Here is a 27696-nt window from a genome sequence, read left to right on the forward strand (position 1 = left end):
GCAGATTTTGGCATTCCACATGCAGGAGAATCCAAGCAGAGTTATGGAGGCAGAAATGAGCATTAGGTTCAGAAGATAGTTAAACCACCCTGGGGTGCAGCGAAGCAGCAAGGAGCACTAACCTGGCACCAGGAGATCTCAGTTTCAAGTCTAGAAATGCATTGTGGTTGTTACAGGTCTCGTATGGGTCTTGGAGTTCTTCTAGGCCCACCCTCTTGTGCTATTGAAGACACAAGGTCTTCCATCAGGCTGGAAAAAGAGAAAGCTAAGACCTAAGAGGTCAAATCTCTGTCACAAATCACCCTAAAACACTACCCCACCCAGCCAAGCTCAGCCCAGGGCAGTTACGGGAGTAAAACGAACCACCCAGCTCCCAAACTGGAGAAGAAAAGGTTAGCACTACTGAGCCTCTACCAGATGCCAAGCATGGGCCTAAGCAACCTCCCCAAACACTGGTAACTTCTTCTACAAGTTACATGTGGAGAAACTGGTGCTTAGCCATCTGTTCAAGGTTAAACCAAAGTTATGTGATGGAACCAGTATTTTAATTCAGGTCTTCCTGATTCCAAAGTTTTAGCTTTAAAGGGCCCTTCTCAGGAATACCAGCCATTCCCTCCAAGACCTGGGAATTGCACAACGGGAAGCTGTGAGCACCTTCAGAAGGGGCGAGATGCTACCCACACTATTGGAACTGGGACTTGAGGGAAGGATGCCTGGCAGGCACTGCTGGCAGAGGACCCCTGCAGCCATTGCTAAGCTGTGTCCGGACAGGGAGAGAGCAGGGAGAATCAGCACATTCTCCACTCTCACTCCCGCACCCTGATCTGCTGGTGGCTGCCCTTAGGCAGAACTCAGAGAGCACAGAAGAAGGAGCAAGGGGGCGGCTCACAGGGCTCAGCCTTCCAGGGCCCAGCATGGACAAGGGCAGAGACTATAGCCGGAGGTGCAAGTAGAGAATATCTAGTGTAGAACCCAAAGCTCTCTCCTCAATTCCTTCACCTGGGCTGCCGTCTCTGGGAGCTCCCGGGAGGGACACCTCCATTGCAAGCAAGTGTTCAAAATGGAAGGATTAGGTTTCAGGCAAACAAGCAAATGTGGAGGGTCATAGGAAAAGGCCCAGCCAAGAGCAGTGAGTTCGCTGCTGAGAGCTCCTCACGGCAGGCAAAGTAGACATCCCTGTCAAGTCGCAGGTTCCCTAATTTCTTGGAAATGGATGACTTTTATCTTTGAGGACCTCAACAGCCCAGAACAGGAGTCAGCAGCGCAAGTTCCAAATTTGGGGCTTATCAGATCTTCTGATCCCAAGCAGAATCCATGGGGTTGGCCGGGATGAGTCCTTGCAAGCTCTCATTCACCCTTTATAATCAACTAATCTTTGGGGACATGACATGCTTGTGCTCCACGGTCTCTCCTCAAATCCTCCCTAGCCTGTTGTGTCGATAAGACAGGTGACGTTCAGAAATGATAAGTGAGTCACACCAGGTCAGGTCCCGTGGCCTGTTAGGTCAACATACCACCATGACTGACTGAATTCACGCTCCAGGAGATGTTTGCATTTGACCATGAATAGGAAGCTTGAGCCAAGGAGCCACTCCTTGAAGATGGAAATTCACGGAGGGTAGGAGCAGTGGTGTACAGTATTTTGCTGGCAGGGGAAGCTCTAAAATCCCAATATCTGGGTCTGCACAGAGACTGGCGCTGCCACTGGGTGACCCTGAGGGAGTGAGGGCTCCTGGCCTTCCCTGTGGTGTCAGCACCCTGGTCAGGCTATTAACATTCTGACTGAGTTACTGCTCCCAATACCCCTCCCCCATCAGCCTCCACCCAGCAGCCAGAATGATTGTTCTGAACCAAAAAAATCTGATCATGTCTCTCCCTTGCCTAAAAAACCTCTCATGGCTCCCCATGCCCTCAAGATAAAATCCTTTACCTGTGGCTGCATGATCTAGACTATCCTCCTCCAGCCTCTCCACTTTCACATCTCATGGTCCTATTAAAGTGGACTTCATAAGTTGCTTGAACATGCAATGCCCCCCACCCCTGGCACTCCCAGTCCCTTTGCTGGACCTATTCCTGCCCATCTCTCATCTCTTATCTGGCTGCACACTTCTCTGGGCTCCCTCCCCAATGCCTTCACCTGGGCCAGCTTTCCCCACCCACCCTGGCACCTGCATCACAGGCTTACCACTTGCTGGAGCCCACAAAAGAAGAAGCTTCCGCCACAAAAGAAGCTCTCCCCCTGACAAAAGAAGAAGCTCTCCCCCCACAAAAGAAAAAGCTCTCCCCCAACAAAAGAAGAAGCCCTTCCCCCACAGAAGAAGTTCTCCCCCAACAAAAGAAGCTCTCCCCCAACACAAGAGGAAGCTGTCCCCCGATAAAAGAAGAAGCTCTGTGAGGTAAAGATCCTAATTAGTTTGTTCCCCACTCTACCCCAACGCCTAGTACAAACAGAGTGATGTTAGTGACATTAGCTTGGGGCAGCTCCAAAACATAGTTGAATGAATAAAGGAAGGAAGGGCTCTATCATTCATTCATTAAATGTCTCCTTGTCTCCTCTAGGGCTAGGGCATAAAAAATAATCCCTTAAGTGTGACCAGGGAGCATGCTGAGAACAGAGCAACAGACTCCCCAGTGTAACCAGCAGACAGGTGAGGACATCAGCCTGGGCCAGTCCTCATCTCCCCTCACCCGGGCCCCAGCCACAGTGGCCATCACTGCTGGGCAGCTCTGAGCTGTGTCTGAGCCACAGACATGGGATGGAGATTACGCAGAGAACTGTGGCCAAGAGCCAGCCACATGGGTCCCTGGGGCTCTCTCTCTCTCACCTGACCAGGTGGCAGGGAAGACAGGGAAGAGGAGAGAGAGAGAGAGTGTGTGTGTGTGTGTGTGTGTCTGTGTGTGTGTGTGTGTGTGTGTGTGTGCATGCGCACATGCTCACACAGTCTGGCCACACATAATAACCCCACACACAGCCTTGCATCTGCATAGTCAGGGAGGAAGAAGGGCCTCTGCTTTTCTTCTACAGATGCCCAGTGACCCAAGCAGCTGGCCCTTGGACAAACTGCAGAAAGCAGGCAGCTGGCCTCCCTCCAGCCTGTTCCCCAAAGTGCTGTTACTCTGCCTTTCTCAAGCTTTGGGTTCTACACTAGATATTCTCTACTTGCACCTCCGGCTATAGTCTCTGCCCTTGTCCATGCTGGGCCCTGGAAGGCTGAGCCCTGTGAGCCGCCCCCTTGCTCTTTCTTCTGTGCTCTCTGAGTTCTGCCTAAGGGCAGCCACCAGCAGATCAGGGTGCGGGAGTGAGAGTGGAGAATGTGCTGATTCTCCCTGCTCTCTCCCTGTCCAGACCCAGCTTAGCAATGGCTGCAGGGGTCCTCTCCCAGCAGTGCCTGCCAGGCATCCTTCCCCCAAGTCCCAGCTCCAATAGTGTGGGAAGCACCTCGCCCCTTCTGAAGGTGCTGACAGCTTCCCACTGTGCATGTCCCAGGGTACCTCCCTGGCCCTTGTAAGTTTCTCTTAACCCTGCCTGTACCTTGCAGTCAGTTTTCAATTCCGCTTCTTTCATCCCTTCACAGGGTGCCATCTTGTTTTTCTCAGGTATAGATTTTAAAAAGGTCTCAAGTCCTGGGGACAACATTAACAGCCTCTCACTCCTGCCTCCCATCCCCTCCAGAATTCTCTGTAGTCAGATAAACTGCCCCTTCCACAGAGAACAGGACAGCCTGGAGGCTACAGAATATGCCTGCCAGAGAAGCAGTGTTGGCTGCCCCAGAATGCGCACATTGCATCATCCCATCCTCCTCCTAGATTGGCTCCATTACCCTAGAAGGAGAGTGGCATTCCACCTCGGGGGAGCGGACTCGCAGGTAGGGAGGGGCCAACTGACATGACAACAAGTGAGATGCACCACACTCCCCTTTAATTCCCTTTATGACCTCTTCCCCTGGTGTGTACATGTATACCCTCAACTCCCCAGATGCTTCCATGCCAGGCCCAGGTGAGCAAAGTGGTCCTCAGTGTCCATTTGTACCTGTTTACACACACACAGATACATACACACACACACCCATACACACTCACGTTACACACACATACACATAGACTTAGCCTATGTTTGGAAAACACACCAAACCCTCACTTCTACCCGAGGCTCGATGAGGCCAGTGGCCCTTAGCACCAGCTCTCCCTACAGAGAGCACATGGCTTGGCCCTGTCCAGTGTGCCTCACCTATGGCCTGGACAGAAGGAGATAGCAGACCCGGCATTTCATAGAATTATAAAATGGATCAGCAGAAAAGCCCCGTGAGATCCCTTAACGCAGTATTACCCAACAAGTGTTCCAGCAAGCATGATTCATTGAGATGCTCTGTAAAAAATAATGAAATTCCACAGTCCAGGGAGTTTGGGAAACAGCACACCACATCATCCTCTCTCAGACGATCGCAAACCACATAGGCACATCAAAGTCTCTGAGAGATCCTGAAGGAGAGGTACCTATTAAAGACGGCTTACCCTAGCATTTCACCAGATAGGTGGCAGACAGGGAAGAGACAATACATAGGCGATAGACAGTAGAGACAGATAGAATGATAATGTCGACAGATAATGTAGATAATATAGATTTTGTAGTTTAATTAATTGCACAGAACACACTTTTAAATAATATTAGACCAACCACTTGTATGTCATAAATGAAGAAGCAGGGACTCAGAGAGGGATTTGCTCAAGATCACATCGCTGGTAAAAGACAAAACTGGGCCTAGAACCCAGGCCTCCTAATCCTCGGTCTAGGCTCTTTCCAACAAGCTCTGTTCTATTTCTTTGTATTTAACTAACTCTAAGCCCCAGGATTTCTGGTAATCAAATAGATCAATGCTATTTCCAAAACAAATCCGAGTGTTAGTGATTTTGCTCTGTGACTTAAGGCGGCCTCCCTCTTGGGCGTGCCCTCTGCTGAGGAAGGTGCCCCTTCACGCACCCTGGACTCTCAGGCCCACTGTGAGGGGTGGCAGGGCCCAGGGCAAAGGCCCAAGGGCTAGCCTGGCACTGGGCTCTGGACCTGGGTACCTGGATCCTATTATGCTACTGGGTCAAGGAGGTAGACTTCCTTACAGGTGTCCCCAAATGGGGACAGGACCTTGTCATGCCATCCCCAAGGATGAGGCTGGATGAAAGCTGAGGTCTGACCTGGGCCTAGGTGCCACTGCCCAGGCCTGGCACTGGTCCCACAGGACTCAGCTGCTAGAACCAGAGCTTCCTTCGTGGGCCTAGCCTTCTCAGAGTGTGGACATCCCAACCCCCATATTCTACGCCCTGAGCTCCCAGCCACAGCCCCCTCTCTCCCACTGCTCATTCACAGTACAGATGCCCATTACCCTTGGTGGGCACACAGCATCCTCTCCCCCATTGCCACACTGTCACTGTGTGTGGCTATTTAGTGCTTTTCACAGGCACATCCTGTCTCCCCATGTAGCTCCAAAGCTTCCAGAGGGCAGAGGCAGGCCCTAATCTCACTCCACAGGGACAAGTGGTGAGCTTTGCACAGCACATGCAGGGAAGGAAGAGAACTGCCCTGCAGTGCCTAGGATGGTCCTTGACACAAAGCAGGCACAGGGGGTCCTCTGGGGTTGATTAGCAACTCTCCACATCCCAAAACAAAATAGAATTCATGTTGGGTGTATACGGCATCAGACAGAGAGTCACAGGGAAGAGTGGGCTCAAGGGCTCCTGGAATGCTACATAACCAACAGCTTTTCTAGGTCTCAGGTCCCTTGATCTGCCAGTACAAGGTAGGAGTTAAGGATTGATGAGGATGCTTCTGGCTCTAAATCTCTGATTTGATTACAGAGTCATAGACAGGGGAAAGCCCAAGCCACGTTTTCATCATTCTCTCCCCCAGCCTTTTAACATAGAAGAAATTGAACAAAGCCTTGGGGAGGAGGAGATTGTGCTTGTGCCCAGGCTCAAACGAAGGCACTACCCTTCCCCCAACCCAGCGCACTTGCACTTGCACGAGTAAATCTAGCAAGACACACTTCAGACCCAAAAGCCAAGGGCTTTTGATATCCCAACCAAAGTTACATAAAACAGGAGATTCAGCCACGAAGACAGACCCTCTTGGCCCAGATACTCGGGAACAGATACTACGCACAGGAAAATGTGGGGTTAGCTCTTTAAGCCAAGATCCCTGTGAGAGCCATTTCACCTCAATTTCCCTCCCCTCCCCACACCTTGGCAGACTGTTGCTTGAGCCCTTTGCAAATGAATAAACAGTGATTCCTACTGTGAACTCAGAAACCCACCCATGCCTGGGCTCCAGCCCTCTCTCCCCCACTTTCTGCAACCTCCATCCACCTCTGAGGCTTCTGTGCTTCTGTATCGAGGAGGAGGGAGCATGACACCAGAGGCCCCTCCGTGTAGCACCTCAGCCCATGCTTCTTCCCCTTCTGGGGGTGGAGGCAAGGCAAACACTTCCCTGACAGACAGGACAGAGCTGAGAGGCAACAGCAAGCAGTGTTTGTATCTGCTCCTGTGGCTAGGACACACAGCCTGGGTCCTGGGGGCTTGCCAGGCAGGCTATTGTCTGGCACTATTTGCCTTTGGGGCACTGGAGTGAGGAGGGAGAGGAGAGGCTGGGGTGAGCGTGGGATGGGGAGCAGGCCACAGAACCAGACCAGGGAGCCAGCCTTGGCGCCACAGGCCAGGAGGCTGGTTTGTGAAGCCTCTGAGTCAGGGTCACTGGAGCCCAGCACCTGGCCATCCTCCTATCTGCCAGCTCAGAGGATCCAGGTGACAGCAGGAACTCCTCACCCCCTCAGAGCCATGGTCTTCCCTCTCCCAGACCCCTCAGTGCCCAGATCATTTCTCAGGGCTCTCCACCACCCCACCGCGGCATACACAGACACCCTGTCCTGCACCAGAGAAGCAAAGGAAGATGAGGAGATGCTGCATGTATGGCCCAGAGGGTGCAGAGGACCTGCTTCTGGGGGGTGTCCAAAGCTGGTCCGCACATATTACAGGTGGCTGGGCTCACAAAAGCTGGCCTCCCTCAAAACCACAACCTGACACTTGTGTTTGCCCCTCAAACCCCCTTCCTCCATGAGTGGCTATTCATCAGTACTGCATCTGACTACATGCACAGAGCTACTACTACACATCTCTCAGCTGCTCCCTAACCCAGGCAGCCTGGAGCCAGAGCCCTGTCACCTAGTGCCGTGGGATCCTGAGCAAGTCGCTTCCTCTTGAATCTGCATTTGCCCTCCCTCTCATCTGTCAGATGAGGGGTTGGACTCCTGGATCACTAAGGCCCCTTCCAGCTTCAAAGTGCCATAACCATAGTGTGAGGACCATAAGCCCTCCTAGACAGCAGAGCAGACTTTGATATTATAGCAATGCAACAAGAAGGACGCGTGCCTTCTGGCCAGAGACAATTCAAACCACCAACTAATACATGGTTCTATTCAGGTTTTCGACCACACTTTGTGCATAACCACACTATGGAGTATATGCTACATGTCATATATTATCGTGCTTTAAAGTGTGATATACATTTTGGAGTATATTCCACACTTGGTGCATACACCACACTTTGGAGTAGATACACACTTTGAGGTATATAGACACATTAGGTCATATAGACACTGGGGTATGTATACACCTTGTGTATATTACATACTGGCATATATCTCACACCTGGTGTAGATAGCACACTTCATAGACACCTCTCCACTGGGAGTGTTCTGAGAAGGGCTAATGCCAAAACTCTGGAAAGGTTCTGGGGTTAAGAGTACAGGCCCTAGAACCAGATAAAGCTGGGTACAACGCATTTCCACCACTTGTTAACCTTGAGCAAGTCACTTGCTCCGAGACTCAGTTTCTTCACCTGTGAAATGGGGATAGTAATAGAACTTACCTCACAGGGTTCTTGAGAAAAGTCAATGAGGCAATGCCTACAACCAGTTCACCGCAGCGTCCAGCATGTCAGAAACAATTAGTAAATGGTAGCTTTGTTATTGATGGAACGTTTAAAAAATTATAATGTACATTTTTTATTTTTTAAAAATCCACAAAATCAGATGTTCCCAGAGTCTTAAAGCTTTTGAAAACTCAGATAACAGACAAGAGGACCACTCCATTCATATTTATTTCACATTTGATCTGTAAACTTTTTTATTTAAAAAAAAATCCAGTGTCATTAGCAACATGTGCTGACATTAGTTTTTCTTTAGTCCAATAAGGGTGCAGGCCTTAAATTGTCTCTGTCTAAAATATGTAGAAAGGCAGATGTAAACACAAGGTCTCCGCCCTCCTCCCCTGACTTTGGCAGTTCACCAATGACATGATCTCAACCAGAAAAGCAGGGAGGGGGGAAAGGACAACATTTTGATACCTAACAGCTCTTGGGGAAGGAACTGTACAGTTTGGCAGGCCCATTTGTCTTTTCAAACTGTTTACCTTGGGCAAATTGTATCAGGTTTGCTTCTTCCACATAATTTCCACTCCTTGGTGTCTAAAAACAGCAGCTAAAAGATTTCCCCATAGTCAGCACTTTCGGGGCAGGAGGGGCGCACAGACATACAAGATAGAAACATACATATTCTTCTTCAAGCAGTGGCCCTGGAGAGAGAGAGGGAACACTGGAAAGAGAGGTTTTAAAGTGAGTTACTGGGGCGAACAGTGCATCAGAGAATAATGGCTTTATACACACGGCTGATGTGAGGCAGAAAGGTTCATTTACTTATGTCTTGATCCATCATCGTAATATTTACATAGGAAAAGGCAATTATGCTGTTAGGCACAGGAAAAAAATGGACAGAAATCTTTTCCCTGTCAGGAAATCTCAAAGCAGGTCCGTGTCGAAGGGACAGTCACCAGTTGCTGGTGAAAAGGACAACATAGAGGGACTTCATAACACCAGAAAGGGGTTGCATTGCAAAGGGGCTTGGCCTGAACCAGGCAGCTGTGTCTGCCTGGAAGGCATCTCTCCCAAGGCCAGGATTTCAACATCAAAACCAAGGCCAAGAGATATGGGGTCCCCATGTGTACTATCAAAAATAGTGTATATTTACAGTGGAGGTTAGGGAGGGCAGGCAGGGCTCCCCTTAGCGTTTTTTTAAAAAGAGAGAGAGTTGGGAATGGAAGGGGAATTAGCCAGGGCTAGGTGACCCTCATCCATTAACCCTTTGTGAGCCATGCCCTTGTAGTCCAGTGCTTGCTCTGAAGAGCTGTGAGGGCTGTACCAGGCAAAGAGGGTGAAAATACCTTTAGGAAGCAATACTGATTAGGGGTGGCCCGCTAGGAAGATGGCTCCAGGCCAAGAGTGGCCAAACCAACAACTGGGGATGCGTGGGCCTCGCAGCAAGAACGTTTCCCTTGTAGGAGCAGCAGACGCCCGCCCGCAGGAGGCTGCAGAGCCACCCCAGACGAGGAAACGCAGAGCAGGCAGGGCCCGGGTTTCTGAGTGCCCTGGGGCTGAGCACCCCTCGATGCCCCCCGCTGCCTGATGCCCCCCGCTGCCTGCAGTCGGCGTGAGTCTACGCTGGCGCCAACGGAAACCTCACACGATCCGCTTCCTGTCCCCCCGACAGAGGATCTTCTTGAAGGCGCGGCGGAAATCGTGGTTGAAGATGGTGTAGATGACCGGGTTCAGCGAGCTGTTGCAGTAGCCGAACCAGAAGAAGAACTTGAAGAGCGTGCGTGGCACGGAGCACCCGACGGCCGTGAGCGTGTAGGTGAAGAAGAAGGGGAACCAGCACACCACGAACACTCCGATGACCACGGCCAGCACGAAGGTGAAGCGCTTCTCGCGGTTCTGCCGCCCGCGCCAGCGCGACGCCTTGGCGGCCCCGACGCGCTCCTCCCCCGGCCCTGCAGACGGGGTCCCGATCCCTGTCGCCCCCGGCCCGCGCCGCGGCAGGCTGTCCCCCGGCTTCACCTGGCTCGCCCGGGCCTTGCCCTTGCCCCGGGGACCGCGCTCGGGTCTGCGGGGCCCCGGAGGCCGCTCGGCGTGGTCGGACGACGAGCTCTCCTCCAGGTCCAGCGCGTCGGCGTCGCGCGGCCCGGCCGGCGCGGGCTCGCCAGGGGCGCCGTTGAGCTGGGTGGGCAGCGGTTCGGCCTCTGCGCCCCCCGGGCCCGCGCCGCGCTCGGGGCCCAGACCGTTGGGCCTCCGCTCGGCGCCCCCCGGCGGCGCAGCGGCGGCGTCCGGACCCCGGCGGCTGGGTGGCACGCGGGTGCGACGCTTGGCGATCTGGTAGATGCGCACGTAGACCAGGATCATGATAAGGCAGGGAGCGAAGAAGGAGCCGATGCACGACGAGATGACGTACCACTTCTGGTCGTTGATCTCGCAGCGCGGCTCGGCCGGCTGCGGGCCGCCGCCGCCGCCCTTCTTCTCAATGGAGATGAGCGGCGGGAAGGAGATGACGGCCGAGATGACCCACACGGTGATGATGATGGCCTTGATGCGGCGCGGCGTGCGCTTCAGGTTGTACTCGATGGCCTGTGTGATGGACCAGTAGCGGTCCAGGCTGATGGCGCACAAGTGCACGATGGACGACGTACAGAAGAGCACGTCGAGCGCCAGGTAGATCTCGCACCACGCCTTGCCGAAGTACCAGTAGCCCATGACCTCGTTGGCCAGCGAGAAAGGGATGACAAGTGTGGCCACCAGGATGTCGGCCGAGGCCAGAGACACCAGGAAGAGGTTTTGGGGAGCCTTGAGCGCGCGGCTCGTGAACACCGCGATGATGACGAGCACGTTGCCGAACACGGTGAGCAGCATGAGCAGACCGGCCAGGCACACCAGCGTCAGCGTCACCTGCAGGGAGTAAGGGGTGGCCCGGGCGCCGCCACCCGGCGCCTCGGTCCCGTTCCAGCTCGCGTTGCCCGCGTCCGGCTGCAGGGAGCCCATGGGCGCAAAGCTGCCCTCGGCCAACGACTGCTCCTGGCGGAACATGAACGCGGGCGCCCGCTGGCCTGGGCCTGCTGCCAGCTGCCTTCCGGCCCGGCGCCCGTGGGTCCTCCTCTTCCTCCGGCGCCCCGCTCGCCTGGCTGCGGCTCACATAGGGAGGAGGCCGCAGGGAGGCCGGGCCCGAACTGGGGGACCGCTAGCGGCCCATGGCCCGGGTCCCGCGAACTGCGCCTGGCTCGCGCTTCAGACGCTCTCGGTGGGCGCCTTCTTGCTCCGAGCTCCTAATACAGACAAGTTTTATTTCTAAGCGGCGGGAGAGAGTAGGGAGAGCCGATGGGTAAGGAGAGATTTATTCTTCAAGAAGGGAGAACAAAAATCATCGGTGGCCTGATAACTTGGAAGGATGACAGGAAATTAAATATATATATATACATATCAATATCTGTATCTTGACTCTTGAGCCTGAGCGAAAGCAAGAGGTCTTACCGTGTGCGGGGCCCGCCCCCACCCCGGGAGGCAGCCGAGGGGTGCTGATGCGAGCTCAGGGTCCTATGTCTGTCGCCTTATATCCCCGAAGCGATTACCGACTCTCTGGCTTCCCCCAGACGCTGCGGTTCTGGCCCGGCCCGGCCCGGCCCGGGGCTGGGGCGCGGACTCTGCCGCCTCTCGGAGCGCCGCGAGCCTTCCAAAGTTGTGCGCCCTGCTGGGGCTGGGGCGCACTGTGCGGAGCTCTGGGGCGGCGGCGGCGGCGGGGTGAGGAGTGTGGGGGCCGCATGAAGGCACCCCCGTCCTCAGGCGGGCCGGGGCAGGTGAACGATCAGCTCTCCAGGAGGCAGGGGTTCTCCTGGGCGTCCGCCTGGTGGGCGCCGAGCGCTGCTGGATGGGCCGGGGTCCGACGACAGCGCGAGTTGGGGCAGGAGCGCAAGGCGGGGGAAGAAGGCGCTGGAGGGGCCGGGCGGCGGCACGCCGGCTGCTGGGCGTCTGCACGGAGCCGGAGCTGCTGCTGCTCCACTGCGCTCACGGTGGACTCGTTTTATAGCCCCAGGATCAAGCCGGCGTTGCTGAGCAGCCGGCGTCAGCCCCCACGTGGGAAGCCGACCCTCCCCCGCCCCTCGCACCACCCCTCCGCCAGTCTAGCGCCCGCGCCCAGCGCTGGACCTCGGGGAGCGTTGCCCTCAGGCGGGACGAGCCCTTTGGAGAGGCGGGTACCTTGAGCGACAGGCTTAAAGAGGGAGCCCGGGGGTGGGGGGTAGGGGAGGAGCGGCCCCTGCTGGGAGTTGGCCATGCAGCTCCGGGCCGACGGAGCAGAACGCAACGGGCACCCGTGAGTGCCCCCAAGGAGCTGGATCTTGGGAGAAAAGGGAAGAAAAAATGGAAGGGAATCCCCGCCCAAATCGAGGGAAGTAACCTCCGGTGTGAGTTACATCTGGAGCAGCCCAGCTCTGGGCCAGAGCCGACCCGGTCCGCAGGTGCTCCTGGCTGCTGGGGAGAAAGGGGTCCTGGGGAGGGAGGAAGGCCCGGGTTCGGATGGAACCCCTGGGGCGGAATGGACCTCACCCACGGGGTAGTGGCAAAAGCCAGAGTTCAGACCTCCGCTTAGGGAAGAAGCGGCTACGTGTCCTCCCAGCCACGAAGCTGTCTGCGGGAAACGCGAGATCCGGGGTCTGGACCGCGCCACCTTAGACCGAGGTGGGGAGGGGTCCAGGAGCCGAGCGCCAGGGCAAAGCGAGGACGCACTGACACCTGCTGGCCGCTCGTGGTCACGGCTGAGAAGCGACCCGCTGACGCCAGGCGCCTCCTCCCGTCTCTTAAGTCTTCTGCCTACAGAGCCTTCTCCTATCTCAGAACAAATTGGTTTCTAAGCTCAGGAACGGAGAACCCAGATTTTGAATTGCACCGTGCCGTGTTGCAGAAATCTTCCTAAAGCAGATACTCGTGTGTCTACCCCTGGCGGGAGTGGGGGTTTGTCTAATAAAGTCACATCAGGAAGGGCTCAGCAGGCACCGCCGGCCAGAACGGGCATCCCACCCTGGACCCGCACAGCCCACCCTTCCTGCAGATTCGAGACAGGCCAGGATCCTGCCTCCTTGGTTGCCCAGCTCTGGCCTGCTGGGAATCATTATGTTTTTGTTGAGGACCGAAAGCTAGACTCCACACCCCCGCATCCCACCCCCATTCAGATGTACACACAGCATCCTTAAATAAGGGGAGGAGGGAGTAGAATATTTTCCATGTTCTCTCTGATAAGAATAGCGGGGCGGGGGGGGGGAGGTTGTGCGGCGAATGGCAAGCTTTTCCGTGCGTGCTAGCTGTCCTAGGATAGATTTTAACAGTCACTAGAGCACTAGCTTGCACCCTGCTAGCTGCACTTTTCAGATGAGCAGCAAGCAGTTTAATGGTAAAGCCAAAGAGGGTAGGAAATTTCAGCAGGAGAGAGATTAAAGGAACGTCGTCTTATTTAAGGAAGCACTAAACCAAAATGCCTTATGTAGTCACCTAAGTTGGAATTCCAAGGGTGGAACAGGCTGCCTCTCTGTGCAGCCAGCTGCAGGCTTAGGTCTGGCTGGGGGCTGATGGCTAAATTAAGGGCCCTGAGAATCACCTTCATTCCCAGCTGATGTCTATAGCCCACACCAGTGATACAGTTATTGATGCTGCTGCTGTTCATGTAGTCTCAAAATCTGTACTTTCCGAAGTATTTCACAGAAGTCTCATTTGACTTCAGTACCTTTGTCTCCCAATCTTTGCCCTAATGGTATAAACTCCCTTTCCAGTCTTAGTTCTGAGGAGCCTTTCTAATCTCCCTTTCTGGACAATCTAAAGGAAGCTGAGAAGACAGAATTTCCTCGCTCTGTTGAGTCACTCATTTTCCATCTTCTACTAAAGTCTCTGTTCTGAGGCTCTTGGCAGGGACTTTGGACATCGCCAGTAGGCTCAGTTGGAAACATGGCTACACTCATTTTTGCACAGCAACTAGGAACCCCACACTTCAAGCATGAATGCTAAGAAACAAAAATCAGAGCCCGTGGCAATCTGGGGTTTGCTGTGTTGCTGTTTGCAGAACTTGGGGACTGAGTCTTGGGAGACCATCACTTACCATCTGCGCCCCAGCTTCCAACACACTGCTCTTCTTCCTAATTTCAGAATCAAAAGGGGAAATAAAAACAAAGTTTACAGTAATTATCTTGAAATTTCTGCTGCGAGCCTGTGTTTGACACCTCTTGTCACATTTTCTAAATGCTTCCCAAACAGCCAGGTGGTTTCTTAATTCCCTGATTTGGAGTCTTGTCTCCTAAAATGGGAACAGGTCTTTTCAGAGCCAGGAACCCTGAGGCCAATACACAACGAATATCAATAATAACAAGTGCTGCATTTTATTAAGTACCCTGAAGTATGCACCATGTGTAGGGTGATATACACAGCCCCTTTATACACAGAGTTGTTCTTCCTGTCATATGTTCCTTATCACCACAGGTTCTGCCTCCTCAGTTTGTCACACAGGGTCAGTATCTCTGAGCTTTGAAAAGCTATGTGGACACCATTAATTTTTGCTAGAAGATTTCATGCTGTGCAAGCTGAGTGAGACATTGCTGAGCAGAGAGATATCCACAAATATAATAATTCTCAACCAGGCCTATAGACCAGCATTTCCTAGGAAGACAAAACACACTTACCAATGCCCCACCAGGGAAATTATTCACCAGGTCCAAGGTGGGATGCAGCATGTGTATTTTGACAAAACTCCTTGAGAGCTGCAGGTGTGCACACCCTGCTGAAGACTTACCACCTAAAGCAATAAATCTCAGTGGGGGACAGGAGTGATGAGCAAGTGCCCTTGTGGGGATAGGAGGCAGTGTCCAAATTACCTGGGGTATGAAGCCAACTTGAGCTAGAAAGAGTGGGCCCCAGATTGAGAATCACTGCCCTGAGCCAGTGACACTGCTTTGACAGTGTCATAGCCCTCCAGGGAGCTGGGACAGAGCAAATCGTTGAGAGCCACTGTAAATATGGAGTTTGGGTTTGATGGCCTGAGAAGGAGTCACTTCTGGGGACCCAAATGGGGGTCCATTATTATTTATGTTATTACTAAAAATAAATAGTACTTATTAGCACCGACCACATGCTAGGCACAACAAGCAGTTTATGTACTATATATTATATAATTCCCAAAATAATCCTATAATGTAGATTTTATTATCTGCCTTTGTAGATGGGGGAAACTAGGCAACAGACTGAGTAAACTGTCCAGCTAATAAGTGGCAAGGACAGAGCCGAACTCCATTTTTCCTGGTGGTAAGCCCAATGAGCTTTCTAAGTTCCTTACTGTGAATCTCCAGCCTTGATCGCACTGCCAAAGAGAAACCTGCAAAGTGTTCATCAGAAATGAGAGCATTGACAAGTTAGCACATCCTCCTTCTAGCCCTGACCTTTCAGTCCGTTGATGACTACTAGATTAGGACAGTACAGGGCAAGATGTATTCCCTCTTTCTGTATCTAATGCCCACTCTTGGAGGCAACATCATGTACACTCTGGGAGACTGACCATTCCCCAACAGCCAAGGTGATGGAGAGCAAGCACTACACCAACTGGTTAGGCAACCCCTCCTCCTCCTAGTAGAAGCAACCTCTCTCTCTCATGGGCGCCATACATATTTTATCATGGCTTAGATGGACTTTTCTTGCTCTAGCTTGTCTATTCATTTGTGTGATGATCTAGCAGGGCGAAAGGACTGTCCTTTCCATCTGTATTCCTAGAGCACCTCTAAAACAGGCTTTTTAAAAATCATATTTCTAGTACCTACTCCTTGGAGATTCTGATTCAGTAGGATGAAGGCGGGGCCTGGGTATTTGCATTTTTAACAAGTGCATGAGTAATTCAATAAATACCAAAATATAAGACACACGAGCATGGATACTTGATAAATGTTTGTGTGATGGATGAATGAATGAATGAATGAATTCTACTTACACTGAAGCTATCAAAGAGGCAAGAGGGGCCCAGAAGTTGGTGAAGTTGGTGACCACGATGGCTAGCATTTTATTCCAAAATCAGGATTTCTTAATAGTTGAGGTAGCTTAACTAGTTCAAGGATATAACTATAAGATTCTCTCATTCTCTTTTTTCCTAAAAGGAATATGTAAGTAGAGGAAGATAAATGTATAACTATCAGCTAGATAATTTACCAATAAAAGAAAGCTTCTTAAGATAAATCATCTGTCTTCGAGTTATATCTGAAATTAAAGTATCAGGCAATACCAAAATTTGTCTTGGCTTCTGTATCTTTGATGGTGACTTCATCTAACAGAAGTGAGGTTGCTGGCTGGGAAAGAATATTAATTGCTTACTTTTTGAAAAAGACTTGACTGTCTAAGAAAAAGAAAACATGACTCATTTAGCCTGGACTCCTAGGCTGTGACAAAATCCTCACAGATAGAAGCAATTTGGTCACACACACATACATAAACACAGGCCACCGCCCCCCCCCCGCCGCCCCCAACACGGCCTGTACTTAAACACACACTCGCTAGTCTGAACATGATGAACAGGTGGGGAACGCAATGTTCCCACTACTACTCATGCCGTGTGCACAGCTGGAACCAAATGCTGCAGTAAGCTACAAACATCTGTCGACTCACTGTATTGCTGACAAGGGGGAAGGGGGGAGTCAGTAGGGAAAACTCTATTGCTTCCTCTAAGCTATTACTTAATTCCTCTACCTCTTTGTACCTGTGCTGAAACCCTTGGGAATCCCATAGTTATTGAAGGTTAATGGAAGCCAAAAGAAAAGCATCAACTCCAGGAGTGCTGTAAGGAGCTGCCTTATTCACCACCTACCATGTTCATCATTTGACTGCTGGATCAGTCTTGCTGTACTCACAAAAACAAGCGATGAGTCCTGCCTTCGCCTTTATCTCTTTCTAACGTGCTAACCCATCCTGCCCCAGCCTGGAAAATTAAGCCAGGTGTTTTCTATCTCTGCAAGGGCTTCTGGCCAATACCAAAAAGACAGCAGTTGGTACCAGGATCAACTCCACCTTGAGCATGCCAAGAAAGATTGGGCTCCCAGCTGGCTCTTTGCTGGTGTGCCACCCTGCAGGGCATGTTTGTGTTGCCACTACAATGTGACTTTTGAGAGCTTGTACGTACACACAAAGTTTAACATCACCTACCACAGTCTTCCAAGTCAGTCCTCACAAAGCAGTGACCTCTTCCACCACATCCAGGTGAATTATCTTGTGTGCTTTGTCCAGAAGCATGAGGAAAAGCAAACCTTGAAACAGTTATGGTGAGCAATGCCTACTTGTTCTCAGGTATAACAGGTGAGCTAGAGCCACTGGGTATAAAGGAGATATTTGTCACCAACATTAATAACTCTTAAGCTAATATTCCATTAATCTAATTAGGTAAGGTAAATCACCTTTCACATTTATTCAAAGAAACCATGGAGACGCCACGCCTGAAACATATACACCCATGCACGCACAGACACACACACACACACACGCACACAGACATATTTAAGAGATGGTCTGGCTCTCACTGCTCCCTGGAAATGATCTTTTTCCCCCATTCTTCCTAATTGATAACATGAAGCACAAACTCTTCCTTGCTAAAAGGACCACTGCCTGATAGTTTCTGGGAGGCATTCAAGTGAAATCGTTAAGAATTTAGGCTTTAGAGTAAGAGAAACCTGAGTTCTGGTCCTGCTTCTGCCATTTCATAACTATATTTACTTAATTTCTCTAGACTTCAGTTTCCTCATATGGAAAAAGGAGAAAATAATTTCACATACCTCATGCATACCCTCAAAGATTAAATGTGTGAATACATGGAAAATACATAAGACAGTATTGGGTTTAATAGGTGCTCAGACCAGCCTGGCCAACATGGTGAAACCCTTTCTCTACTAAAAATACAAAAATTAGCTGGGCAAGGTGGCACATGCCTGTAATCCCAGCTACTTGAGAGGCTGAGGCAGGAGGATTACTTGAACCTGGGAGGCGAAGGTCACAGTGAGCCAAGATTGCACCACTGCACTCCAGCCTGGGCAACAGAGCAAGACTCTGTCTCAAAAAAATAAATAAAATAAAAAAATAAATCTAGAGAAAGAGAAGAGAGTTGGAATCTCCAAGCTGATGGAATCTTAAATAGGATAAAGAGGAGAATGGTTTTTGAGGGTGATTTCTTTTGCAATTCGAGCCAACTCAAACTGCCTAAAATAGAACAGAAAATGGATTGATTCACATAAATGAAATTTATTTTAACCTGAGGCAGAGCTGGCTTTGGGCAAGATGGATGCAGTGACTCAGTACTGTCACTAAGAAGCTGATAACTTTGCGGAGAAAGGAAAGAGGATTAAGCAAATAGAGAGTAATAAATGTAAGGAATCATGCAATCCTCCCCACCAAAAAAAAAAAATATATATATATATATGGGAAAGAAGCTGCCTTGGTTTCTCCTAGCACTCCAAATTCCAAATGTTGTTGCTAGGAAGTTGAGATGAACCTCTGGCTTCTTGTTCTTGGATTCCATGAGATTTCAGAGCCCATACGACTACTTCCCCTTTTACTTCAGCCTCTTGGAGTTGTTTTCTATTTTGTGCAACCAGAATGTATGACCAGAATGAATGCTAGAGCTTTAACTTCATAAAAATAATTTTCATCTTCAATAAGCCAGATTCCATGCTATACAATGATCATATAATCATCAAAACATAACTTCCAATAACTTCTATACACTGCAAAGTCTTTGAGAGGAATCTTTTCCGTTAGCGTTACAGATATTCAAAAAAATTAAATAACAGCTTTTTTTTAAGCACCAAATATTTTCAGTTGATGATGGCACTCTAAGTTCATGCTTCTTCTCTTCTTAGAGATGGAGTCTTGCTATGTGGCCCAGGCTGGCCTCAAACTCCTGGGCTCAAGCAATCCTCCCAGGTAGCTGGGTCTCCAGGCCTATGCCACTGCATGTGGCTTAAACTAAAGACTTTGAAGCGCCCCTTTGTCCAATCATGTAGAAATGAAAGATAAACAAAAGAAATTTTAAAAGACAGACCCACTCCCGATGCCAAGCAAGATGGAGCAAGTCTATTACAGCCTCTCTGTCCCACTAAACGGCACAACTAAAACATCCGGAAAATTCAAAAAGCAGCTATCTGAAAGGTAGACAGTAACAGGCAGAGTGGGAAGGGAAAACAAAAATTGAGGAAGAAAGCCTCATGAGAGAGTCTCCTATTGATTTTTTTCCTCTTTTGTCTCTCACATTTGACCCACGGAAGGCCTCAGTTGTGGAAATGAGCAGCCCAGCCAGTATGAGCAACTCAGAGGGTGAAGCTCCCTCTTTCGACAGAGAGTGGTGGAGAGGTCCACTGTGGGCTAGGAAATGTGAAGAAACTCTCTGAACAACATTTTCTCTTATTTATCTTGCTTTTACTCTCCTCACCCTGCCACTAGAGTGGCCCCAAATAGGGAACTGTGCAGTAGCCGTATAGGCAGCTACAACTTTGAGAAGGAAAAAAAAAGGTCTTTTCTGGCAGTAGGAACAGGGAAAGGAAGACCCTGTGCTCTGAAGGGCAGAGCCGGGGAGGGATGTCAGGACTCTTACTGTCTTTTTTGCTCTTTTACCTTACCACTCTGCCCAGGTACTGAATCAGTCATGCAGAGCTGGGTGGCAGGATCATGGGTAACTAAAACTCTAAAAGAAACCTATCTTTCTGTCCAAAGGAATGGGACAATGGGTCCCTGGAAGACCAAGAGTATATAGGGGAACCCAAAGAGAAAAGAGCTGAAGAAGGGAATCCTCCAAGCCTTGTGTCTGATCAGGTGTAAGTCCCAGGCCCACCTGTGACCTGTGCATGTGTAAGACCAATGGCGGGCAGGATAGCCAAGGTTCATACCCCCAACATCCAAACACTGGTTACAGAAGGGGAGATGAGACCTGTGATTTGAAACCAACTACTAGGTTGATGTCCTGTGAACATAAACCAAACCAATTTTCACAGGACCAAGAGTAATACTTATAATGTCCAAGACAGAACCCAAAATTGCTCTACATACAAAGATCCAGTTAAATGCTGGGAAGGGAGAAACGATGAACAGATGTTTAACCTGAGATGTTAGAATTAATTATCTGACAGAGTTTAAAGCAACTATTACAACCAGGTTGCAAGAGGTAAAGGTAAGTATTCATTAAGTAAATTAAAAGATAGAAGTTCTCTGAAATAGACATGCTAAAGAAGAACTGAATGCCAAATCTTAAAACTAAAAAATTCATTCAAAAAATTAAATCTCACTGGAAAGGCTCTGTATGGGTTTCCTAGGAATGCTGTAACAAATTACCACAAACTAAGTGGCTTGAAATAATAGACACATATTCTCCCACAGCCTTGGAGGCTAGAAGTCTGAAATCAAGGTATCAGGGGGGTCACATGTCCTTCGAAAGTTCTAAGGCAGAATTCTTCCTTCCCTCTTCCAGCTCCTTGTGGCTTCTTGCATTCCTTGGCTTGTAGCAGCATCAGTCCAATCTCTGTCTCCATCTTCACATGGCCTTCTTCCTTCTATGCTTTTCCTATCCAAATCTCCCTCTTCTTTCCTTATAAAGACAAAAAGCCACTGGATGTAGAACCCACCCTAAACCTAGGATGATTTCATCTTGAGATCCTTAACTAATTACATCTGCAAAGATCCTATTTCCAAATAAGGCTCTGGTTCAACATGAGTTTGCAGGGAACACTATTCAACCCATTACAGGCTCAGTAGCAAAAACAGAGAAGACAGAGGAAAAATCCAGTGAACCTGAAGATAAATCAATAGAAACACTAAAGGAAGTTGCTCAGTCCGAAGGGAAAAATACGAGGGAACCTTGAGACCTCAGGAATGAGGGAGTAACACAGAAATGGGAAGTATTTGGCATACTCATTGGCTAGGGCTGCCATAACAAAGTACCACACACTTATTGACTTAAGCAATAGAAAATGTTTGTCTCATCATTCTGGAGGCTAGAAGTCTAAGATCAAGGTGTCAGTGGAGATGCATCCCCCCGATGTCTGCCTTCATCTTCACATGGTGTTCTTCTTGTGCTTGTATCTTTGTGCCCAAATTTTTCCTATTTCATATTGGACAGAGGCCTCCCTAAAGACCTCATTTTAACTTGATTACCTCTATAAAGACCTTATCCCCAAGTAAGCACATTCTGAGGTACTGGGGGTTAGGACTCCAACATATCTATTTTTTGAAGGGCACAATTCAACCAACACTTGGGTATCTATAATGAGGGTAAATATATTTTTTCCTTATGAGTTATTTAAAATATGATTGATTTTAAGATCAAAATTACTACATCTGGTAGGGCTTTCAATGCATACAGATGTAACATATATGACAATTATAGCATGGACAGTGTAAAGCAATCTATATAGTTATAAGTCTTCTACGTTTTAATTTTTCCAGCTTTATTGAGGTATACGTGACAAATAAAAATTGTAAATATTTAAAGTGTACAATATGATTTTGATACACATATACATTGTGAAATGAGAATGACAAGCCAATCGACATTATCAACTCACATAGTTACAATTATTTTGTGTAATGAGAACACTTAAGATCAACTATCTTAGCAAATTTCAAGTATACAGTATTAGCTATAGTCATCATATTGTATATTAGAAACCCAGAAATTATTCATTCTGAATAACTGAATATTTGTACCCTTTGACTAACATCTCCCCATTTCCCTACTCCCCAGTTCCTGGCAACTACAGTTCTTCATACTTTTTTTAAATTGACACATAATAATTGTACCCATGTATGGGGTACATAATGATGTTTCCATACATATGATGTATACAGATCAGATCAGGGTAATCAGCATATCTGTCATCTCAAACATTTATCATTTCTTTGTGTTGGGGACATTCAATATCCTCCTTCTAGCTATTTGAAACTATATACTATTGTTAACTACAGTCATCCTATGATGGTAAAGAATATAGAACACTAGAACTTATTCCTCCTATCTAGTTGTAATTTTGTATCCTTTAACAAATCTTTCTCTACCCCTTTATTTCCCCTATCCTTCCCAACCTCTAGTATCTTCTGCTCTATATTTTACTTCTATGAGATCACCTTTTGTGTGTGTGTGTGAGATGGAGTCTCTGTCACCCAGTCTGGAGTGCAATGGTGTGGTCTTGGCTCACTGCAACCTCTGCCTCCCAGGTTCAAGCGATTCTCCTGCCTCAGCCTCCCAAGTAGCTGGGACTACAGGCGTGTGACACCACACTTGGCTAATTTTTGTATTTTTATTAGAGACAGGGTTCCACCACATTGGCCAGGCTGGTCTCGAACTCCTGACTTGGTGATCCGCCCGCCTTGGCCTCCCAAAGTGTTGGGATTACAGGCATGAGCCACCACACCCAGCCAAGATCAACTTTTTTTTAGCTACCACATAAGAATGAAAACACACTGTGTTCACTTTCTTTTCCTGGCTTATTTCACTTAACGTAATGTCCTTCAGCTCCATGCCTGTTGCTGCAAATGACAGGATTTCATTCTTTTTTATAGCTGAATAGCATTTCATTGTGCATATATGCCACATTTTCTTTCTCCATTCATCTGTTGTTAGACATCTAGGTTGATTCTATATCTTGGCTATTGTGAATAGTTCTGCAATAAACATAGGGGTGCAGACATCTCTTCAATATACTGATTTCCTTTTCTTTGGATAAATGCCCAGTAGTGGGATTGAAAGAAAATTCTTTTCTTTAAGAATGTTGAATATTGGCCCTCAATATTCCTCTTTTTGAGGAACCTTCATACTGTTCTCCATAATGGCTAGACAAGTTTACATTCCCTTCAAGAGTGTCCCTTTCTCTGCATTCTCACCAGCATTTGTTATTTTTTGCCTTTTTGATAACAGCCATCCTAACAGAGATAAGATGATACTTCATTGTGATTTTGATTTGCATTTCCCTGATGATTAGTGATGTTGAGCATTTTTCAATATTTCTCTGTTGGCCATATATATGCCTTCTGTTTATAAATGACTGTTGAGATTACATGCCCATTTTTTCATCAAATAAACGGTAAGATTGTTTGTTTTATATTTTTTATTTTTTTGGCTAGTGAGATGTCTGAGTTCCTTGTATATTCTGGGTATTAATTCCAAGTCAGAAGAATAGTTTACTAATATTTTCTCTCATTCCATAGGCTGCTTTTTGACTCTGTTGATTGTTTCCTTTGCTATGCAGAAGCTTTTTAGTTAGATATAATCCCCATTTGTTTATTTTTGGTTTTGTTGCCTGTGCTTTTGAAGTCTTGTTCATAACATATTTTCTAACACCAATGTCCTGAAGCATTTCCCCTGTTTTCTCCCAGTACTTTTATAGTTTCAGCTCTTACATTTCAGTCTTTGATCCATTTTAAGTTCATTTTTACATAGTGTAATAGCTGGGGGATATGGATGTTCAGTTTTCCCAGCACCATTTATTGAAGAGACTGTCCTTTCTCCAGTGTCAAAAATCAGTTGGCTGTAAGTATGTGAATTAATTTCTGGGTTGTCTATTTCATGCATTGGTCTTTGTCTGTTCTTATGCCAGTTCAATGCTATTTTGGTTACTACAGCTTTGTAGCATATTTTGAAGTCTGGTATTGTGATGCCTCCAACTTTTCTTTTTTCTTCAGGACTGCTTTGGCTATTCTGGGTCTTCTGTGGTTCCATACAAATTTTAGGAATTTTTTCCCACTTCTGTGAAAAATGTCATTGGTATTTTTATAGGAATTGTATTGAATCTGTGGATTGCTTTGGGTAGTATGTTCATTTTAACAATATTAATTCTTCTGATCTATAGGCAATCGTATTTACTTCTGCTCAAAACTTTTTTATTCTTTTCTTCTTCTAATTTTGGGGTTGGCTTGTTCTAGCCTTTCTAGCTTTTGAGATTCATCATTAGGTTGTTTATTTGAAATTATTCTCATTTTTTGGTGTAGGCATTTATTGTTATATACTTGCCTCTTAATACTGCCTTTGCTGTGTCCCATTGGTTTTGGTATGTCGTGTTTCTATTTTCATTTGTTTAAAGGAATTATTCAATTTCCTTCTTAATTTCTTCTTTCACCCATTGGTAGTTCAGGAGCATGTTATTTAATTTCCATGTGTTCATATAGTTTCTAATGTTTCTCTTATAACATTGTGGTCAGATAAGACAGTTGATGTGATTTCAGTGTTTTCTAATTTGCTTAGACTTCTTTTGTATCCTAACATATGGTCCATCCTAGAGAATATTCCATGTGCTGAAGAAAAGAATGTGTATTCTGCAGCTGTTGGGTGAAATGTTCTATAAATGTCTGTTAGGTCTATTTGGTCTATGGCATAATTTAAATTTGATGTTTCTTTATTGGCTTTCTGTCTAGATGATCTGTACAATGCTGAGAGTGGGGTGTTGAATTCCTCAACTACCATTGTACTGGGGTCTATCTCTCCCTTTAAATCAAATATTTGCTTTATGTATCTGGGTGCTCTCTTACTGGGTGCATATATATTTACAATTATGTTTTCTTGCAGAATTGACCCCATTATTATTATATAATGTCCTTCATCTCTTTTTACAGCTTTTGACTTGAAATCTATTTTGTCTGATACAAGCATAGCTAATCCTGCTCAATTTTGGTTTCTGTTTGTGAAGAGTATCTTTTCACACCTTTTCACTTTCAGTCTATGTGTGTCTTTACAGTTAAGGTGAGTTCCTTATAAGCAACATATAGTTATGTCTTCTCAAAAATTTTATGCATTCAGCCTGTCTATATCTTTTAAATGGGAGACTTAATCCATTTACATTCATTGTTACTACTGATAGGTGAGAACTTGCTCCTGTCATTTTATTTTACTTTATTTTATTTTAGAGACTGAGTCTTGCTCTGTCACCCAGGCTAGAGTGCAGTGGCGAGATCTTGGCTCATTGCAACCTCCACCTCCTAGGTTCAAGACAGTCTTCTGCCTCGGCCTCCCAAGTAGCTAGGATTACAGGCATGTGCCACCACACCTGTCTAATTTTTGTATTTTTTAATAGAGACTTGGTTTCACTATGTTGGCCAGGCTGGTTTTGAACTCCTGGCCTCAAATGATCCACCTGCCTCGGCCTCCCAAAGTGCTGGGATTACAGGCATAAGCCACCCTGCCTGGCCCTGTCATTTATTGATTGTTTTCTGGTTGTTTTGTGTATTCTTTGTTCCCTACTTCCTCTTTTATTGTTTATTTTTGTGGCCAGGAGATATCCATAGTAATAAGGTTTACTTCCTTTCTCTTTCTCCTTTTTGTGCTGGCTCTACCAGTGAGTTTTATACTTTTCCATGTTTCCATGATGGTGGTTATAGTCTTTTCACTTTCAGGTGCAAGTATCCTTTGAGTATGTCTTGTAAGGCGGGTCTAGTGGTGATGAATTTTCTTAGTTTTTGCTTCTCTGTGGAAAATTGTATTTCTCCTTCATTCTTGAAAGGTAGCTTTGCTGGGCATAATATTCTTCGCTGGCAGTTTCATTTTGAATATATCATCCCATTCTCTCTTGGCTTGTAAGGTTTCTGCTGAGAAATCTGCTGTTAGTCCAATGTGGATTCTCTTATATATGACTTGATACTTTTATCTTGCTGTCTTTAGAATTCTTTATCTTTGACTTTTGACAGTTTGACTATAATGTGCCTCAGAGAGGACCTATTTGGGTTGAATGTATTTGGGGTTCTTTGAGCTTCCTGAACCTGGATGTTCATCTGTCTCCCAAGTTTTCAGCCCCTCTTCCATAGGATGCCACTGATAGGCATGACCCTTCCATGGGATGCCTGATAGCCTTGGACTGAAATCCCAAACCTCAGAAATAGCCCCATGGGCACCCCCTCAGCAGACACACCCACAGGCCAGCTGAGAAGCCATGTGACCATAACCTGAGCCTGAGAAGCAGCCTCATAGGCTGCCCCAGCAGACACACCCCACGAGTTGAGCAGCAGTGTGCCTGCATCCTGGGCCTGAGAAACAGCTCCATGGCCCACTCCTGGCAGGCATGCCCCAGGCTGACTGAACAACCATGTGCCTGTGCTCCCGGCCAGAGTATCAACCCCAATCTCAGCAAGTCAGATCCCAAGTTGGCCAATGCACCATGTGCACACACACACATACACATTCTCCCAGTGTGAGAAACAACCCAGCAACCCACTCTGGCACTACCCCCACAAATTCTCAGCCTAGGCCACTGAGACATTCATAAATATCAGTAGTGTGTATTACAGATGAAGAAACTACATGGAGACTACACTATTGTATCCACCTAGAAGCAAGGCCAACACATCCCAACCAAACCAACACTCTATGACCCATTCATATGAATAAGTATTTCCCTTCAAAACCTACTCCATAAAATTGGAAGAAGTGACTCTTCCACCAGATGCATAGAAATCAGTGTAGGAACAGACACATCACACATGTAAAAGCAAGGAAACATGACACCTTCAAAGGAAAACAGTAATTCTCCAGTAACAGATCCCAATCATAAGGAAATATGTGAAATGCCAGAAAAATAATTTCAAATATTAATACTTAAGGAAACTCAGTGAGATATAAGAGAAAACAGATAGTTAACTGAAATCAGAAAAACAATTCACGATTCAAATGAGAAATTATATATATACATGTATGTATGTGTATATATATGTGTGTGTACATATAATATCTATACATACACATGTGTGTGTCTGTGTGTATAAAAAGAACCAAACAGAAATCCTAGAGCTGAAGAATTCAATGAATGAAATAAAAAAAAAATCAAGAGTTTCAGCAACACTAGACCAAGCAGAAGAAAGAATCTCTGAACTTGAAGACAAGTCTTTCGAAATAACAACGGACAGACGAAAAGAGAAAAAGAATTAAAAAGAATGAAGAACGTCTGCATGATTTATGGGACATCATTAAGCAAACAAATATTCATATTATGGGTGTTCCATAAGTATATGCGTGTTCCAGAAGTATAGAGAAGGAAAAGGGTGAGGGAAACACCCTGGGGGTGTTTCTGCAGGGGTGACCCATGGGGCTATGTCTCAGGCCTAGTATGCAGGTACAGGGCTGCTTAAATGGCCCTAGGGTATGCCCACCAGGGGTGGCCTACAGAGCTGTTTCTCAGTCTGGAGCATGAGTGCAAGGCTGTTCAGCCAGTTCAGGGGCATACCCACCAGGAGCAGCCCTCCAGGGCTGTTTCTCAGGTCTGGCGTGTGGGTACAATGCTACTCAGCCATGCCTGGGGAGTGTCTACCAAATGGGGTACTTCAGGCTGTTTCTCAGGTCTTGAGCATGAACATGTAGCTGCTCCACAGCCCCACGAACATAGCATCTGTTCAGAGGCTCACAGGTGTCTCCCACTTTGGGATGGGCACACAGTGGTTTGACTGGCTCAAGAGTGAGTTTGTCTTGGGCAGGGCTGCCAGACTATTGCTCCAGCTGGAAGTGCAGTAATAGGGGTTGTTCATGACCAGAGTTACAGTCAATCTGGGTCCTGGGCTCCAGGCACACTGGTATTCATCCACGTGTGGGTTTGGTGGAATGAAGACAGAGAGGCGTAGTCACTACTAGCCCTCAGAGCAGGGTACACTCCAGAGGTGGCTCTGGTCTCAAGATTCTGCTGTGCTACAGGAGCTTGGCTCACAGGTGGTGGATGAGGGATGTGGAGGGCACCCTATTTGGATAATACAGCTGTGTAAATTCCTGGCAGCTCTCCAAACTGGATTCAGGACTTAGAAGGACTGTGGGATCC

At 47.6% G+C, this 27696-nt stretch overlaps 1 protein-coding gene across 1 annotated transcript; it reads right to left on the reverse strand.

Annotated features, from left to right (window-relative positions):
• Positions 1–8032: 8032 nt before the first annotated feature.
• Positions 8033–12109, reverse strand: ADRA2A (adrenoceptor alpha 2A). Its single transcript, XM_055249283.2, has one exon. It carries the CDS (start codon positions 10952–10954, stop codon positions 9557–9559), a length of 1398 nt encoding a protein of 465 aa, XP_055105258.1. The 5' UTR covers positions 10955–12109; the 3' UTR covers positions 8033–9556.
• Positions 12110–27696: the final 15587 nt, after the last annotated feature.

This window comes from Symphalangus syndactylus, chromosome 2, assembly GCF_028878055.3.
Source record: "Symphalangus syndactylus isolate Jambi chromosome 2, NHGRI_mSymSyn1-v2.1_pri, whole genome shotgun sequence".
In the NCBI taxonomy this organism is placed as follows: domain Eukaryota; kingdom Metazoa; phylum Chordata; class Mammalia; order Primates; family Hylobatidae; genus Symphalangus; species Symphalangus syndactylus.

Excerpts from the sequence above, each read along its gene's own strand:
- ADRA2A (XM_055249283.2), bottom strand. The coding sequence starts at position 10,954 with ATGTTCCGCCAGGAGCAGTCGTTGGCCGAGGGCAGCTTTGCGCCCATG.